Here is a 15,509-nt window from a genome sequence, read left to right as displayed (position 1 = left end):
TTTTTTTTAAGGCTTTAAATCTCTACAGACATTGTTTTCATGTAGTGTATACAAAAGAATAAATTAGAGCTATGAGAAACAACTCAGACCAAATAAATCAGGGAGAATATATCCCTCGAGAAAAGGTCTTTTTTGGTTTGAATTATCAAGACCGGCTGTCTCCATTGATGCAGCTCAATTTTCAACTTGCTGATTTGATGACAGTCAGAACATTGTTTAAAAATCAAAATGCATGAAGGCTAAGGAAAAATGAAAATAAAAATTCCATTACAACTTAATTTTTCCATGTTATTTATTTTTATGTATTCATATATAAACATTAAATTAGTATAGAAAAAATACTGCATAAATGTTTGAGATGAGTTAAATGCCATAAACTCATAAATACTTCAGTAATGCTTGTTTATTTTCCTTTTCCTATATATAAATATCCACATTTCTACATGGGATATATAAATTTGCCCTCATATATTGTATTTTATATGTGTATCTATGCAATAACGTTGCATATTTTCAAAATTCAAGCTATCTGGTAAGTACATAAATATTTCCCTAAGCCAAAAATGGTGTTTCACTGGGAGTGTCTTTACACGATTACCAGACACTTTGAAACTTAAAAGCATCACTTATTGAAATAGCTATCTAATGAAGGGCCCCAAATATTTCACATATCTTAATATCTGAACACTTTTTAGGTGAAAGTCTTATCCTAGCACATGTTCAATATTCAAATATTGCCTCCCTTCCCATGTCAGGCTTTGCCATTGAAAAATGTTCATGTGTTTCTTTTCTCCTCCCTGTTCACAGAGAGAAATGAATAGCACATCCTGCTCCAATATCAAAATCAGGTTCAAATTTTCCATTCAAAGGAAACCAAACTAAAATGAGATCAGAACACCAAAAAACAGCAGAGTACTTCACATGGTTAAGTCTGAGGCATAACTTCTCCTACACAATTTGATATACTGAATGCAGATTATGAAATTCTAAAGTATAGATAATATACCTATATATACTTTGTCTCTTCTGTAGGTTGGGAAGCTCTCTAAGAGATGGTGGCGGTGGCGGTGGTGGTGATGGATAAGGGCATCCTAATCTATAGAAACATACTTTATCCTAATGAAATCTATAGCTTGTTTTATTGAGAGAGACAGAGAAAGAGATTATTGCTCATCTACCAATGTATCTCCATGAATTTGCAAGAGAAATATTGATGGATATGTAATCCAAAATAGAACAAAAAGCAATTTTCTAGAAAAATAAGGCAAAAGTAAAGTTTCTTATTTTAAACTCAGCTTATCTGGGGTGTGTCTTAATTGATTTAACATTTCACTTGCAAGAATGAACAAGCCATCTATCAGTTCCACTCAAGGAAAAGTGAACAGCATTAAAATGCTCAGCCAAGATAGCCAGAGGCCAACCTCCACCCCGCCTCACTGGCGGCAGACATACAATCCAGAACCAACTCATAAGTATTTCATTTTTACCTGAACTAGAACCAGGGAGATATTTGATTACATACATTCATTCAACAAATAATTCTTAAGCGTCCACCTCCATGGTTCCTTGAATCTGTATCACCATTGACTGTTACAATGCCATTATTTTAATACCACCAGGAAACACACACACACACACACACACACACACAGGCAATTAAACAATGACAGGTCATCAATTGTAATATATGACTCCCATTTCTGAGATATTAAAATGTTAGGGGGGAAAAGTGCATCTCAGAATTCATGAAAAATGGTGTGAGCTAAGCGTGGTTCTCAGGGATCCAGCAATGAACGAGAGAGACAAGGCTCTTGACACACAAAGCTCTCGGCCAGGGTAGACTCATCTGGAATTAAAAGAGAATGCCTACTGTCCTCTAGCAAAAGTCTTAGTTCCTGGTGGCACGTAGCTCTCCAGGAAGAGACAAAGAGTAGGAAGTATGCAAAAAATACAATTAGGAAAAATATTTTAAGCCAAAATGCAATGAAATACATTATTTTGAAGAATGTTGTTTTCCTGAACCTGCTCATTTGAAGCTTACGCATGGGCTGCTATCTTCCTTCTTCCCTTTTAAAATTCCCTTACCAGTCCTCCCATCTCTAATTTCTTGCCTCTCTTATTACTCACATATGTCATTCTTCTCCACTTCAAATATTTTTTATACTCTTTCCCTTTTCCTCTCAAGAGACTTTCATTAGCTTGTTCTTCTAACCATAAACTAAGCACATAACTGAATATGATTAATATTAGTTCTGGCTGGTTACTGGTACATTTTAATATTGATAACTGATATCCTATCTGATTTCCTGGTTTTGCTTGACATATGATCTATAGTTTCCTTGAAGCCACTGGAGGTGAATTCTCTTTGGTATTTTAGGTAATTGTTCAGTTCTAGTAATTAAAACAATAAAGGAGAATGTGACTGACTCCCATATGCTATTTTATGGCCAGAAATCTCAAAAGAAATAGATCCATTCACTCTAAGGAATACAACCCTAACAAACCAAAATAGTTCAAGATTTTTTTAAAAGGCCTTAGTGATCCTAAAAAAAAAAAAAAGTATCAAAATCTATAGCAGTCAGATTTTTAAAAAGACACTCGAATGTTTATATCACATTGAAAAATATATTTTCTATAGTCTACAGCTGTTCTTTTAATGTCCCAAGTCTACCAAATTAAAAACTATATACCTTGGCTCTGTTCCCCACAATTTATTATGCACTGGGAATCCGCAAACATTGCCATGACTTTCTGAATAAACTGCCCTTCCTAACATTCCCCATAAATATTCTTTCTGGCTTCAGAATTCTACCAAAGAATTGTTACTATAAAGAAACTAGAAAGAGTCATTTTGAATTAATTTCTTAATCCCTTCCTTCCACAATCACAGACTGCACTCCTTCTCTGATCCTGGAATGTAAAAATGTGTACGACCTGGCCCCTACCCTGAGAAGGCAGCGGCATGTGTTGGCCTGAGCACAAGCATGGGTGTGTGGTCAGAGATGTGGGTCAAGCTCCAGCTCTGTGCCTGCTCACCGGGCCTCCTGCCCTCACCCAGGGCAAGGAGTATCCCATCTCTGCATTTTAATTTCCCCACTTCTAAAATGGAAACAGCAATATCTACTGAGAAAAGTTACAGTGAGAATAAAGGGCCTTAAAAGGGGTCTATACAGACAGATCACAGCGCTCGTTCACTGGAGGTGCCTCACAAAGGTGGATTTCTTGTCTCCTTCCCTTTGCACGGTATCAGAGGCACACCCATTTTCTATGGCAGATAGGGCTCTGTGTAAATTACATCTTTTTCCTTTGCTTCGCATTTATGTTCTTAGTTGCATATTTTAACATTAAAATTTTTACTATTAAATGGTTAGGCAGAATGAAGAGGTCTGGGACCATGTAGAGAGTGTAGAGAGTTTTCCTTGAGTCTTTTTCTTTCTTTAAGCTCAGTGCTAAGAATTATCTTTGTGCTGTCCCCTTCATTGTTCAAAAGGAAATTTTGTGGGGTTTTCATGCAAATGTGCACATGTAAAACTTTCAGGTACTCCATCGCTAGTAAATTTGGTCAAGTAGTAGTCTATGATGTACTGGAAAGCAAGCAACCTTGGAATAAATCATCATAATCATAATCATAATCATAATCACAGCAACACTGATTGAGTGCCAGTTGTTTACCAAATACTGTTCTAAGCACCTTACAGGTAGTCATCACTTAGACCCCAGGCCAACCCTACCCAACAGCTACTATCGTCCTCATTTCACACATCAGGACGCAGACACACAGAGATTCAGTAATTTGCTACATAGCCAGTGGGTGGAGTGGAGGAGATTTCTGAATATGAACAAAATAATCTGGCTTAAGAGTCCAAGTTCTTCACTGCAATACTATACTATTTTTTGGAAATTTTAGATTATCCTCTGAAAAGGTATTCAGATACTGCAGTACTTCATAAGTCAGCAACATTTCCGATGCCGCCAACAAGCATCTCTAGTTCCCGGGGCATAAAAAGGCAAGTGGATAGATGTTCAACCCTTTCTCAGAAGTTCTTTTACCCAAATTAAAAATATTACATTTGAGTTTTTATCCAAACAAATTGGGAGGAGACTCAAGCTGAAGAATAAAGACAGGTACTCCCAGCATCTGCCTCAAGATTTTGTTTAAACTACTGTATCTTTCTAGCTCCATTTTGTTAGTAATAAGACTACTGATTGTTGAACTTTTATTAGGTGCTAGGTATACTAAATGTTTCATATACATGATCTCATCGACTGCTGAAAACAACCCTATGAGGGAGGCAGGTGCTGTATTTATCCTCGCCATATTGATAAAGACACTGAGGCTCAGGAGGGTGAGAAACTTGCCCAGGGTGCACAGCTAGCACATCTGCGGAGAAAGGACTGGGACTCCCACTCTTATCCACCAGACCACAGTGCCTCCCTTGGAGAACACACAGTCTTTCATACCTCCCTCTGGCTCCAAGAATCACTGTGATGGACTGTGTGAGAAGCCAGCATGAAAACCAAACCATTATACCTCTGACATTTGTATGCAATGGCTCTGAAATCTGAAGGGCAAAGATCCCCCATGCTCTGGAAAGGAGAGCCTGCCAAATCAAGACTCTGTCCCCCAATAAGGCCCCTATATCAGAGCAGAAGCTGAGCAACTCTAGCCCTCCCTCATGTGGATTTTCTCTCAAATAATGGAATTACAAAGAGAGGTAAAATAGGGTTTGCATGCACAGGAAAGGAGGGGAGATGGTCAACTGTGGTCAAGAGGGTCTTTATACAAGAAAAGTGAAAGGACCTGAACTACAAGACTATGGCAGAAATGGGAGCCAAGAGGCTGAAGAGTGAGAGGGAAGTGGCAGACACAGCTGAAGAAGAAGGTGAAACACCAGCACAGATGGGAACAGAGGAATGTGCAGATGAAATACGACTCAAGTGGAATCCATCCCTTCTGCCTGTATTAAAGTCTAGATGGTCTTGCGGAGAGCATAATTATGCCACCTCTATCAGAACTGCCTCTTGCTTAGTCTAAGATTGTGACTTTTATTTCTGGAAAGTTCTATTTTTCCAAGATAGTTTAGAAAACTATGGGAATACAGGAATAACCACAAACTAAAGGGATCTGGAAGATGGCTGGGGAAAAAAAAAAATGGTGACACCGGCTAAGTTTCTCTAGACAGCAGCCAGTCCCCTGGGATTTTCTGGTTATTTTATACCTGTGGGGCTATTGCAGTGACTATTTCAGGAAACTGGTACATAGTACACAATGCATGCATATATCATATGATGTTTTGTTTGATGTGATGTGAGTTCCAGTGTGTGCCGTCATGATTTTAATTTTCAGTGCCTGTGCTGCTCAGCTGTAACATCAAAGCAATAGTATGTAAATTCATGTTGAGCTGGGGCATAAATTTGACTTTCATTAGACCAACAGCATTAGGGGGAGGGTCTTTAGTCAATTGCACCTATTCTGAGACACCTATTAAGTTTCAAATGAAATAGGACAGTTTCTCTCACCTTTCAGGAGTCCTTGTTACATCTTCGTGATCTAGCAGAAAAGTTCTAGCAATGGCTAATACATGGCAGCCATCGAGAATTTCCCCTCATGACTGTGAGAAGCTAACATGTACTGGTGAGTCTGGCTGGGTTGCAAAGACATCTGATTTTGTTTTTAAATAAATACACTTAGAACCAGGGGCCTGAGAATAAAGAAAGTTCAAGTCATCACTGGCACTGTGATGTCTTTCACTTTAAGGGCTTTTAAAACTGGGTCTGATTGGCCAAGCTTTACCAAGGTTGTGTTGAGCAGGGAAAGAAAAGCACAATATATAACCAAGAGTGATTTGTTTTATGTATGCATTGTCCCAAAGCTCTAATTCCTGGTTTAATCAGTATCAATGGATTCTTTCTAGCCAGAGAAGAGGGATCCTAAAGATTTTACAAAAGGAAAAAGAAAACCCAAAACACTAAAAATCCAAATCTGTCCCTCATAAAAGAATACATACTTCAGAATAGTACAGCAAAAAAAAAAAAAAAAAAAAAACCAGGTTGGGGGAGGGGGATGTGGGGAAGGAAAATGAAGCATGATTAGTCCTGAGTTGACAATTGTTGAAGCTAGGCGAAAGGTACATGGGGAGTCATTATATGACTCCCACTACTTTAATTCTGTATACTTAGAAATTTTCCATAATAATGTTTTTAATCCACAGAAGTGCTAGGAATTCCCATGAAGCAGAATTACTAAAACCCAGACTCGATAGTTATTGAGACCCTTGCATATGGGACTGCCTGCCTGTTCACTCCTTAGCCTTCGGGTACTCTACACTTGGCCAGCCTAGATACTAACCTGTGTGTGGTGCACCTGGCCCATACTTTCCCACCTCCATGCCTGTGCTATTTTCCTCTGCTGGGAACACCCTCTTCCCTTACATTTTCTGGCAACGATCTAAATCCAACCCATGAAAGGCCTAGATCAAAGGTGTCTTCCCTTGTTAAGTTTTTAATGACTGCATACAGAAAAAATCTCTTCCTCCTCTGTACTCCAAGAACTTTGCTAGTGTTCTTTTGGGGCACAGCTCATTATGCAATAACAATCATGACTATAAGAAGATGATAATAACAGCAGCTAATATATACTGAGTGCTTACTATGTGCCTGGCTCTTTATATATGTCATCATTTTCCACCCTTATGATATGCTCTGAGGTTATTTCCTTTTATTATCACATTTTACAAAAGATCTGAAGCTCAGAGAGATCCAAGGGGGTGAAACAGGGATCCAAAAGTGTGATGTGATATCAGATATGTTACAATAAATGTTAAGCCTTTGTGCCTGTGATCCTTAGCTATACCACCAAGATGACAGTGTATAAAGTCTAGCTGGGGCAAGACCTGAGAGCCCACATTTTTTATGTCTATGATACTGTATGTGCCTTATTTCTCCTACTGAATTGCATGCTCCTTTAGGGAAGGGACTGTGTCTTTTTCTATGTTGTGTCCCTACCTGCACTGTCTAGTACAATGCCTTGTACATAGAAGATGCTCAATAATGTCATGTTTATTGAGCACTGGATTAGCACGGGGTATTTCTACTGCCTAAGGCCTACATGCAACTCTTATAATCCACCTGTCTACATCCACAAGGAAATGAAATGGAAAAATCAGCCCACAGAAAAACAGCCTAAGCATCTCTTCTCCTCATCACTTCTGATCACACTGCCACAAAACTAAAGTAGTTTTCATATTCTCCCTACACTGGCATTGTAAGTGACCAGGAAGAATTCTTCCCCGATGCTATTTTTATTTCACCTCCCAGTTGTGAGCTCCCTCCCTTTCCCTCTGCAAAGCCCTCACCCCTAACAGCCTCAGGAAAAGCCAAAGGAATTCAGACGTTGTCTAGGTAATAACTCAGGAATCTGGAACTGAGGGAGACAGGCTGATTTTACCCCCCTGAGTTTCTTTTCTCTTACTTCCCCTTTCAAACTTCCTAAGCCTGGCTTTTATCCAAACACGTAATACTCCATCAGTTGCTGTTATTCTTTGGTTATATTTTGACCTTCTTCCTGAACACAGGGATGTTCTCTGGACTGATCTTTTGAAAATTCGGGGAGTAGGCTCAGGAGTCTTCAGTTCCTTCTCAAAACCCTCTCAGTGTTCCTCTTCTTCGCACTACAGGTCTTTCCCCTCCAATGACCCAGCTCATGCTGTATTTCTGCAAGGTCTTTACTCTCAGTGGGCTTTCAAAAATTGAGAAAGTCATGGCTGAGGAGAAAAAGTGAGCTCATAACGTGTTTATGGTCCTCCTCATTCTAGCTCTGAACCCACCTCTCGCCAGAGATACGAGCATTTGAATCGAGGAAATGAGAAGCCTTCCAGTCCCAGAAGAAAGAAGCAGTAATGATAAAGGGACCAAGAATGGAGCTGGAATTTGGGGCAAGGGCTAGTTTCACCCGTGGCTGGCTCTAAATGTTCCCTTTTCCAGGCTCTTGTAAACCAGGCTGCTATAGTGTTAACATGATAGAAAATTCCTACATTTTCTTTTATTAAAAGTTTTCTTTAGTCATAAACTTAGATATGCCAGCAAAATACCCGTATGTGTGCATGTGTGCGTGCATGCGTGCAAGTGTGCATGCCTATCTATGAAGAGGTAGGTGGGGCCACAGTGAATTGTGACATATCAAATAGTACTCATTTCATCTAATGTCACTCATCTTGACAGCCTTTCATTTTCAAAATTAATAAAAAGCATAAGGAAACTGCTGCACAGTCACCAACTAAAGGATCTTGGCCACAAAGCTAAATATCTAGTCATCTGTGTTGTACATTAAGTGTGAAGGCACATATCACAGTTTGGGATTTAAATGGAAAAATCAATACCCTACAGGAAATCTACAGTTGCACAGCAGATTTTTCTATCAGCCAATGCTTTGTTTGTCACTGCCTTCTGATTACACACACTTGTGTATTCCGGGCATCGATTTTGCTTTGCTTTTGTTTAAGTTACTTAATATTCCTCCCTCTTCCAAGAAGCAGTCATGTGGGGGTGGGGAGCAGGCAGAGACATTAGAGTCAGTCATAAAGTCAAGGCAACGTCCCATCTACCTGGTCAGGGCACTTTCTGTCAGTGTCTGTGGCACAGAGGACTAGTCTTCCAGCCATGTGCTCCTGATCATCTGGGGGCCCAGAGGCACCCTGTGCCTCAGTGCTTTCTCCAGAGCTCCCACGCTTTCTGAACTGGCTACTGCTCTTGCAGCAATCCATGCAAGAAGATGGCAGAACCACCCTTCAGCTAAAAAAGCACTTTGGAGTGGAGCTTGCAATCTTCTCTGACAGATTCTTTAAAAATCTGCTCTAAGCTGCACTAAGAAAACTCCAAGGATTTCCTATTTCTTTCTTATGAATGAACAAGTCTTTTTCATATAGAAGCATAACTTCTCAGAGAAGGGCTTCATAACCAGCCAAACACCATCACTTTTCTTACAGCTGAAAAAAATTAAAATTCTCCTTGGAGAAATAAGCTTACTTATGTTTTCTTTTTATTCCTTTTATTTTATCACAGGAAAGTATACTGACCAAAATAAAGCATTTCTAACAGTGACTAGAAGGACAAAGATTGTACCAAATTGCTCAAAACTACTGCCAACACAACAATGTGTTTAAGCACAGCAATGACAAAACATCTACTTTCCCTAAAGACAGCTAAAAACGATGTTCACATACATGTTTTGCTTCCTCCAGCATAAACTGACCACAACCAGGACTCAAACATGTTCATTTTTCCAACAAATAGACAAAAATTAAATATGGCATGTTACTTTTACCAATGTCTCTAAAAAGAAGTAAGCTACCCCAAAGCATTCTGATACCAAAACACAGCATAAGGGCCTCTGTGGTCTTCTGCTGAATAATCAAACATTAAAACCAAAATGAACAAAAAGGGTTTCCTCAGAATAGGTAATGCTAGCAGTCCTGGAAGTTTAAGAGTCCTAAGATAAAATATAAGGTAAGTTAAATTTTCAGAAAAAAAAATTACATTTATAAGCAGCAAATTTGCCTGTGGATTTGTTGGTCAAGGGACTACACACACAGAATGAGTAGTGCAATTGTAACTGTGCAGACTGTGGAGGGGGAAAAGGAGGTTCTTGCTGTCAACATGTAGCTACTGCGGCTAGAATGGGTAAGAACTATATTTTTGTCTCTTCTCCTGCTCTTTGGACACTTTGTTTTTAATGAACAGTTGGTATCAGAGCTAAATCCAAAGACTGTTACATGTGGGATTTCCTAATGCAGAGACCTGGCAGAGCTGTACTATATTCGGCCAAAAAACTAAACAGAAATTAGACTACCTCAAAATGTAACAACTGAGCATCCTCATTCTCTTTCAGTGTTTTCATTTAGTTGGAACAAATGTTTTGCTTTAATGCAAGTGAAAAGAAAAGAACATTTAGGGACAACATAGCTAGATCCCTCATAAAGCTTCATTTTCAAAAGGAGTGTTTGAATCTCTAAATAAATGACAATTCATTCTCTGTTTACTTTAGGTAAACAGAAAATGCATTGCAGAGCACTCATTTTCAAAAGCTAATCAAGAACATTAGGTCCCAACAGATTCATTTAATAGAAATATAATAGGCATTCCTGCTTGCTTTTCATCTTGTCTGGCTGTAAATGCTAAAATGAACAGCAAATTAACCCTGCATTGGAACAGAGTCTCAATGTCACAGCTGATATCCTCCCTCTCATGACTTGTAAACATCCCCGCACCCTGTCACTGCTTTGACTCCTTCTGCATAGGAGAGACGATTAAGTTTGGCAAGAGAGTGGAGGAATACTTGAATTCTAAAGGGAGTACTGCGTGTCAACTCTGCTATCTTCCCTAGCAGAACAAAATATTACCATGTCGTCTCCTAAAATAGTGTACAATGAGGACGTAGGAGGAGGGGTGAGGGTGAGGTTGTTTTTTCCCAAGCTACATATATCAACTGTCTTTCTCTATATTTTTAACTTTACTAGCCATTCTCCAAGTGGCTGCTTATAAACTACTAAACAAAACAAGCTAATAAAGTACAGGGCCATTCAAGCTCTATAATCAGATATAAAAGATGTGCAAACAATTTGAGATCTTAAAATTAATATTCAGTGATATCAGAATTAGCATTTAGAACTCTATACAGAAAACTATAATATTTCATAAATTATGTAATCATGAACAAACCCTTTCAAAAACTGTTTTCACTGTGCTAAAGTAACATTCTAGACTTGTTGTAAGTATGTTATTCTTACAAGTAGTTCGCAGTTATTCTTGAAGGCAAGCCTTGGAGTTTCCTTAGCATAGTGCTGCTGGGGAAAATTTTCAGCATGTCCATCTTCATCTCTAGCCTGAAGGGAAATATAATGGCCTATTTAGGGACTTACAAATAATGGAAGAAAAAAAGCTAAAAGCACAACAGCTCAGATAATTCAACAAACGGGAATCCAGAAATAACAACAATATTAAGAAGTTTGTTTAAATACGCAGTACGCCTTTTAGGTATCAAAATTTGGGATTTATTCTTCTTTACATTGTTTAATTTGAACATGCAAATTCATTGTGGTGTAATATTTAAAACAATATCAAGCAAACCAAAATCAAATAATTTTGTTGGCAATTACCACCACCTTAGTTTTTCAGTGCACATTGTTCATTGCACATTTAGGATTATACGACATACATACGTGTTTAAACTTTTTGGCATGCTTAAGCAATCTCTAGATAATGCACTTTAAAAAAATTCTAATAGCAAGGCCATAAGAAAAGCAATCTGCATAATTATATTTTGCATTGTAATACTATTAGAGATAAACTGATTCCCCTCCAATTTTAAATAAAGATCTAAAAGGAGCGATGATCTGGTAAGAACCATGATTCTTCAATCAAATGCAGTAAAAAAAAAAAAAAATAGACTTAATTTAAAAGCTGCATTAAAAAGTTACTGGTTATTTTGATCTACGCTGTTAATTAAGAAAGCTGAAGTTTAAATGGAGACATTAACAGAACCCATTAGCAATACCGCTTGCATACAGTCTTCTTTCTAATCTCCACCGGTTTCTGGTTTGGAGTGGGAGAGAAGGCAGAGGTAGGTGAAAGGGGGCGTGTCTGCAGCACACTCATTAAACCATTCATTTGGGTGACACTTGCACTCCGCTCTGCTCTCATCTCATCTTAGCCCTAACTGCTCTCTCTTTCCTGGCCTCCTGAAATTCACAGCTGAGCTGTCTCCCTCACATATGGCTTGCATATAATTATGCATATTCCATTTTACACTGCATTAAAATGATGAGCTCCTGGCTCCCTGCCAGCTGATTTTTAAAAGCCCTAGTGAAGTAGGAAAAAGGAGAGAAACACAGGGAGAGCCGCACAGGAAGCAGCAGGTAGTTCTGTCTGCTGTCTCTTTAGATAAAATGTATGTCTGGCACCAAGGGAACAGCTGAGAACTACCTGTTGTTATGTATGGATTGAGGGGGCAGAAAACAATGAGCATACACTGTGGCAGAGATGACAACGCTTATGTATTGTTTCTCCTTTAATGGAGTAAAATCTGCCCTGATGAGCGTCACTCAGAGCTCCCTGGCTATACTGGGGCTTGTCATTTTAGAAAGAGATCCATATTTTGTACATTTTAGAATGTATTGCTTGTGTTTAAGAAAGCTGCTGCTACCTAGCCCAGGGAAGGAACTAGATGGAACTTGGAAGTGCAATGTCATGGTCAGTAATATTTAGGTTACAAGAAGTTTGTGGGGAAAAGAGACTGCTCTCTTTTGGTTCACTTTTGAGATTTATCAATATCCCTAGGGCTTGGTGCCTTTTTTTCCTACTAAATCAGACTAAAATAAAAATGCAGTTATAGGATTGGCTATATGTGACAGAGAAAAAAGTTTAATTGTTGTTCATGTCCAGTGGCTGACAAGGCACTGAGACCAATGCATCTTCTGACGGCATCGGAACAACTTTGCAGCTATGCCAGGGTTTAAATTAATATAGCTCAAATGGGTCGCATTTTAAATCCCAACTGGCAAAGGCAGCAGTGGCAAACATAAATGAAAGGCAGTTGTAAGAAAGCAGGAAGATGCCAATGGGCAGTGACAATATTAGACTCTTCATAACAAAATGTTAAGCCACTCTATGAGGTACAGGTCTCTTAAAGGCAGGGATCACAACAATTTCATCTTTCTTATTCTGCCATGCCCAGTGCCTTGCTTTTAGTTGATATTTAGCAAACATTTAAGTGATGGAAAAAACGCATACGTGGATAGTAAGTAGACCCTACCATAAACAACTCTGTAGAAAATGCCACCTCAAAATATGCTAAACTTGGTAGTAGCTTTATTATATTCCTGATGCACTATGATACATATGCTTGGAAACACACTTTGCATATAGTTTTCAAGGGCTACTATTTACATATGTATGTCTATATTCAATATATATGTATCTTGTATATAAATATTCATAAGGTGGAATGTGTTTATTATGCATGTACTATGTATACACATTCATACACACCAGATGCCTAGGGATATTTTCAACATTAGTGGCAAAAATACATTCATTCCACTTACACGTAAGGTGCACACAATGTTTTTTGTGTGTTTAAAGGACAAAAAAAAATCCCATTACCGAAGATTTGAATGTGCTTCCTCAAAGGGGCTACAGACTTCATATAAAGCCACATAATTTATGAGGTTAAATAAAGTAGCAGTGGAAGAGAAAGGAGAGGGGGGTTGAAGAGATTCAGAAGTGGAGAGAGAAGGCTAGAAACTTGCTTTTTTATTGAACTATTATGTTCACCTCTGCATCAAACTTCCATGGCTCTGGGAATGCCCTGTCCTCTAACACCCACCCTGACTCCAGAGTCCAAGAAATTCTATCCTTCAGCCATTTGCCATGTTTCCACCACATGCCACAGAAATGAAAAGCACGCAAAGTATAAGGAGTTCTCCAACCATCACCTTCACGTGTATTTGTGTGCACACATAAGAACTTACGCACACTTCTCACCACTGTAATCCCCTTTGCATTGTGAAGTTTTTAATGTGTAATTTTCAATTACTATGACAGGAATAAGTGGAATTCAGTGCATTCATCTAAGGCAGGAATTCTCTACCCCAGCTGCATATTAGAATCATCTGGGGTGGTTTGTTTGTTTTTGGCTTGTTTAACATATTGGTATCTGACCCCCCTCCCTTCTAAGATTCTGCTTTAATTGGGGCCTGGACACAGGTGGTTTTTAGAAAGCTCTCAGGAGATTGTAATGTACCAAGGAAGGGCGAGAACTGCTGATCTAAGGGGAGTGTCTACAGCTATCAAGGGGAGGCCCTTGGCATAGCTGCCAGAATGTTCTCTAACCACTCCAGTCCCAGGCACTGGAGTGAACCACTGTGCTCCAGTGGGGAGGGGGATATACAGGTTGAACACCACTGATTCAAAAATCTGAAATCCAACACACCCCAAAATACAAAACTTTTTGAATGCCAACATGATGCTCAAAGGAAATGCTCAATGGAGCATTTCATGTTTTGAATTTTCAGATTTAGCATGCTCGACCAGTAAGCATATACAACGCAAATATTCCAAAATCCCAAACACTTCTGTTCCCAAGCATTTTGGATAAGGAACACTCTACCTCTAGGATGTAGTCCCTATGATAGATCTTACCCTAAATATTCAAAAAGCCTGGGCAACACAGGGAGACCCCATCTCTACCAAAACAAAACAAAACAAAAAAATTAGCCAGGTGTAGTGGCATGCACCTGTAGTCCTAGCTACTTGGGAGGCTGAGCCAGGAGGATTGCTTGAGCCCAGCAATTCGAGGTTACGGTGAGCTATGATCACGCCACCAGGCTCCAGCATGGGCAACAGAGCAAGACCCTGTCTCAAGAAAAAAAGATTTAAGAGATTACACAACTAGTTGCTTGTGGGCAAAAACTATCATTATTTGTTTGTTTCTTAGTTTCTGGTATGACCAATAATCTTGGAAGAACTACCGTACTGCTTCCTTAAAAAGGCCTTCCTAAACCTCTCCATCCAAGGCAAATATCTCCTCTGTGGTCTTTCTTAGACTCAACATGGTTGCAACCTTGGAATCACTGGTGTGATTTTTGTCTCCCCCACTAGCCTACAAGCTTCCTAAGGGCAAGGATGGAGTCTGATCTTCTACCACTGTATCTTCAGCCCAGCCACTGCCTGATGCCCAGTAAGTGATCTGTAAGAATGAGCTGGATCATTCACAGAACTTGGTGGCAATGTTAGACAAAATCCATAGGACCTTCCTTACCCTACATAGAGAATCAGTTCATACTGTTTTACAACCTCTTATACATTAAAGTCAGAGGCTTTACTATATTTAATATATTCTACATCTGCCCCCACTTGGGGTGCCAGACAATGACTTAACAAGGAGGGTGGACATATGACACCGATGACCCCTTCAGGGAGGAATATGTGAACACTAAAATTGTTCAGAATCACTGACTCATGGTAATAATATAAAGCAGACCAACTTTTGGCTGGTTTTATTATTGTTCTTAAATCCTCTGCAGACAATGCATTCTCTAATTGCCTGTCGAGAGTAGACCACCCCACTGTCGGCTCTAGATATCTGCTGGGGCCAGAAGAATTGTGTTCATGTCTGACTTTTTTCCAGAGTGACAAGTTCTGAAAGAAGGCACATCAAGGCACTTCATGATGAACTAACTCTCTCCTTGTGTCTTATTTTCAACAGTTTTATTCTGACTAATGTGCTAGATATTTACGCCAACTACAGGGAAAAGCAAATGGGGGACTATTTTTTTGCATTTTACTACAAATGTGATTGTCAGAACAAAGGTGCATTTTTGACCTATTATTCAAAGGAAACTTCATTTTTTTTTTTTTTGCCATAACAGAAACAAAAATCCTTCAGTTAAACTGCAAGCAATTTCCCTGTCTTGCTGACAGTTGTGTATCCATTTTCATGGTTTGCCTAACAT

The 15,509-nt window shown here is 39.1% G+C and overlaps 1 protein-coding gene across 2 annotated transcripts in view; it reads right to left on the bottom strand.

Annotated features, from left to right (window-relative positions):
- Positions 1–15,509, bottom strand: part of SOBP (sine oculis binding protein homolog) — a 172,803-nt gene that overhangs the window by 63,617 nt on the left and 93,677 nt on the right. For both annotated transcript variants that reach the window (XM_025383025.1, XM_025383026.1), the window contains exon 5: positions 10,785–10,880. In XM_025383025.1, coding sequence (XP_025238810.1) covers positions 10,785–10,880 — 96 coding nt within the window. The remainder of the gene's footprint in view (positions 1–10,784; positions 10,881–15,509) is intronic.

The sequence above is a fragment of the Theropithecus gelada genome, chromosome 4 (assembly GCF_003255815.1).
Source record: "Theropithecus gelada isolate Dixy chromosome 4, Tgel_1.0, whole genome shotgun sequence".
In the NCBI taxonomy this organism is placed as follows: domain Eukaryota; kingdom Metazoa; phylum Chordata; class Mammalia; order Primates; family Cercopithecidae; genus Theropithecus; species Theropithecus gelada.
This window is presented reverse-complemented; position numbering and strand designations above follow the sequence as displayed.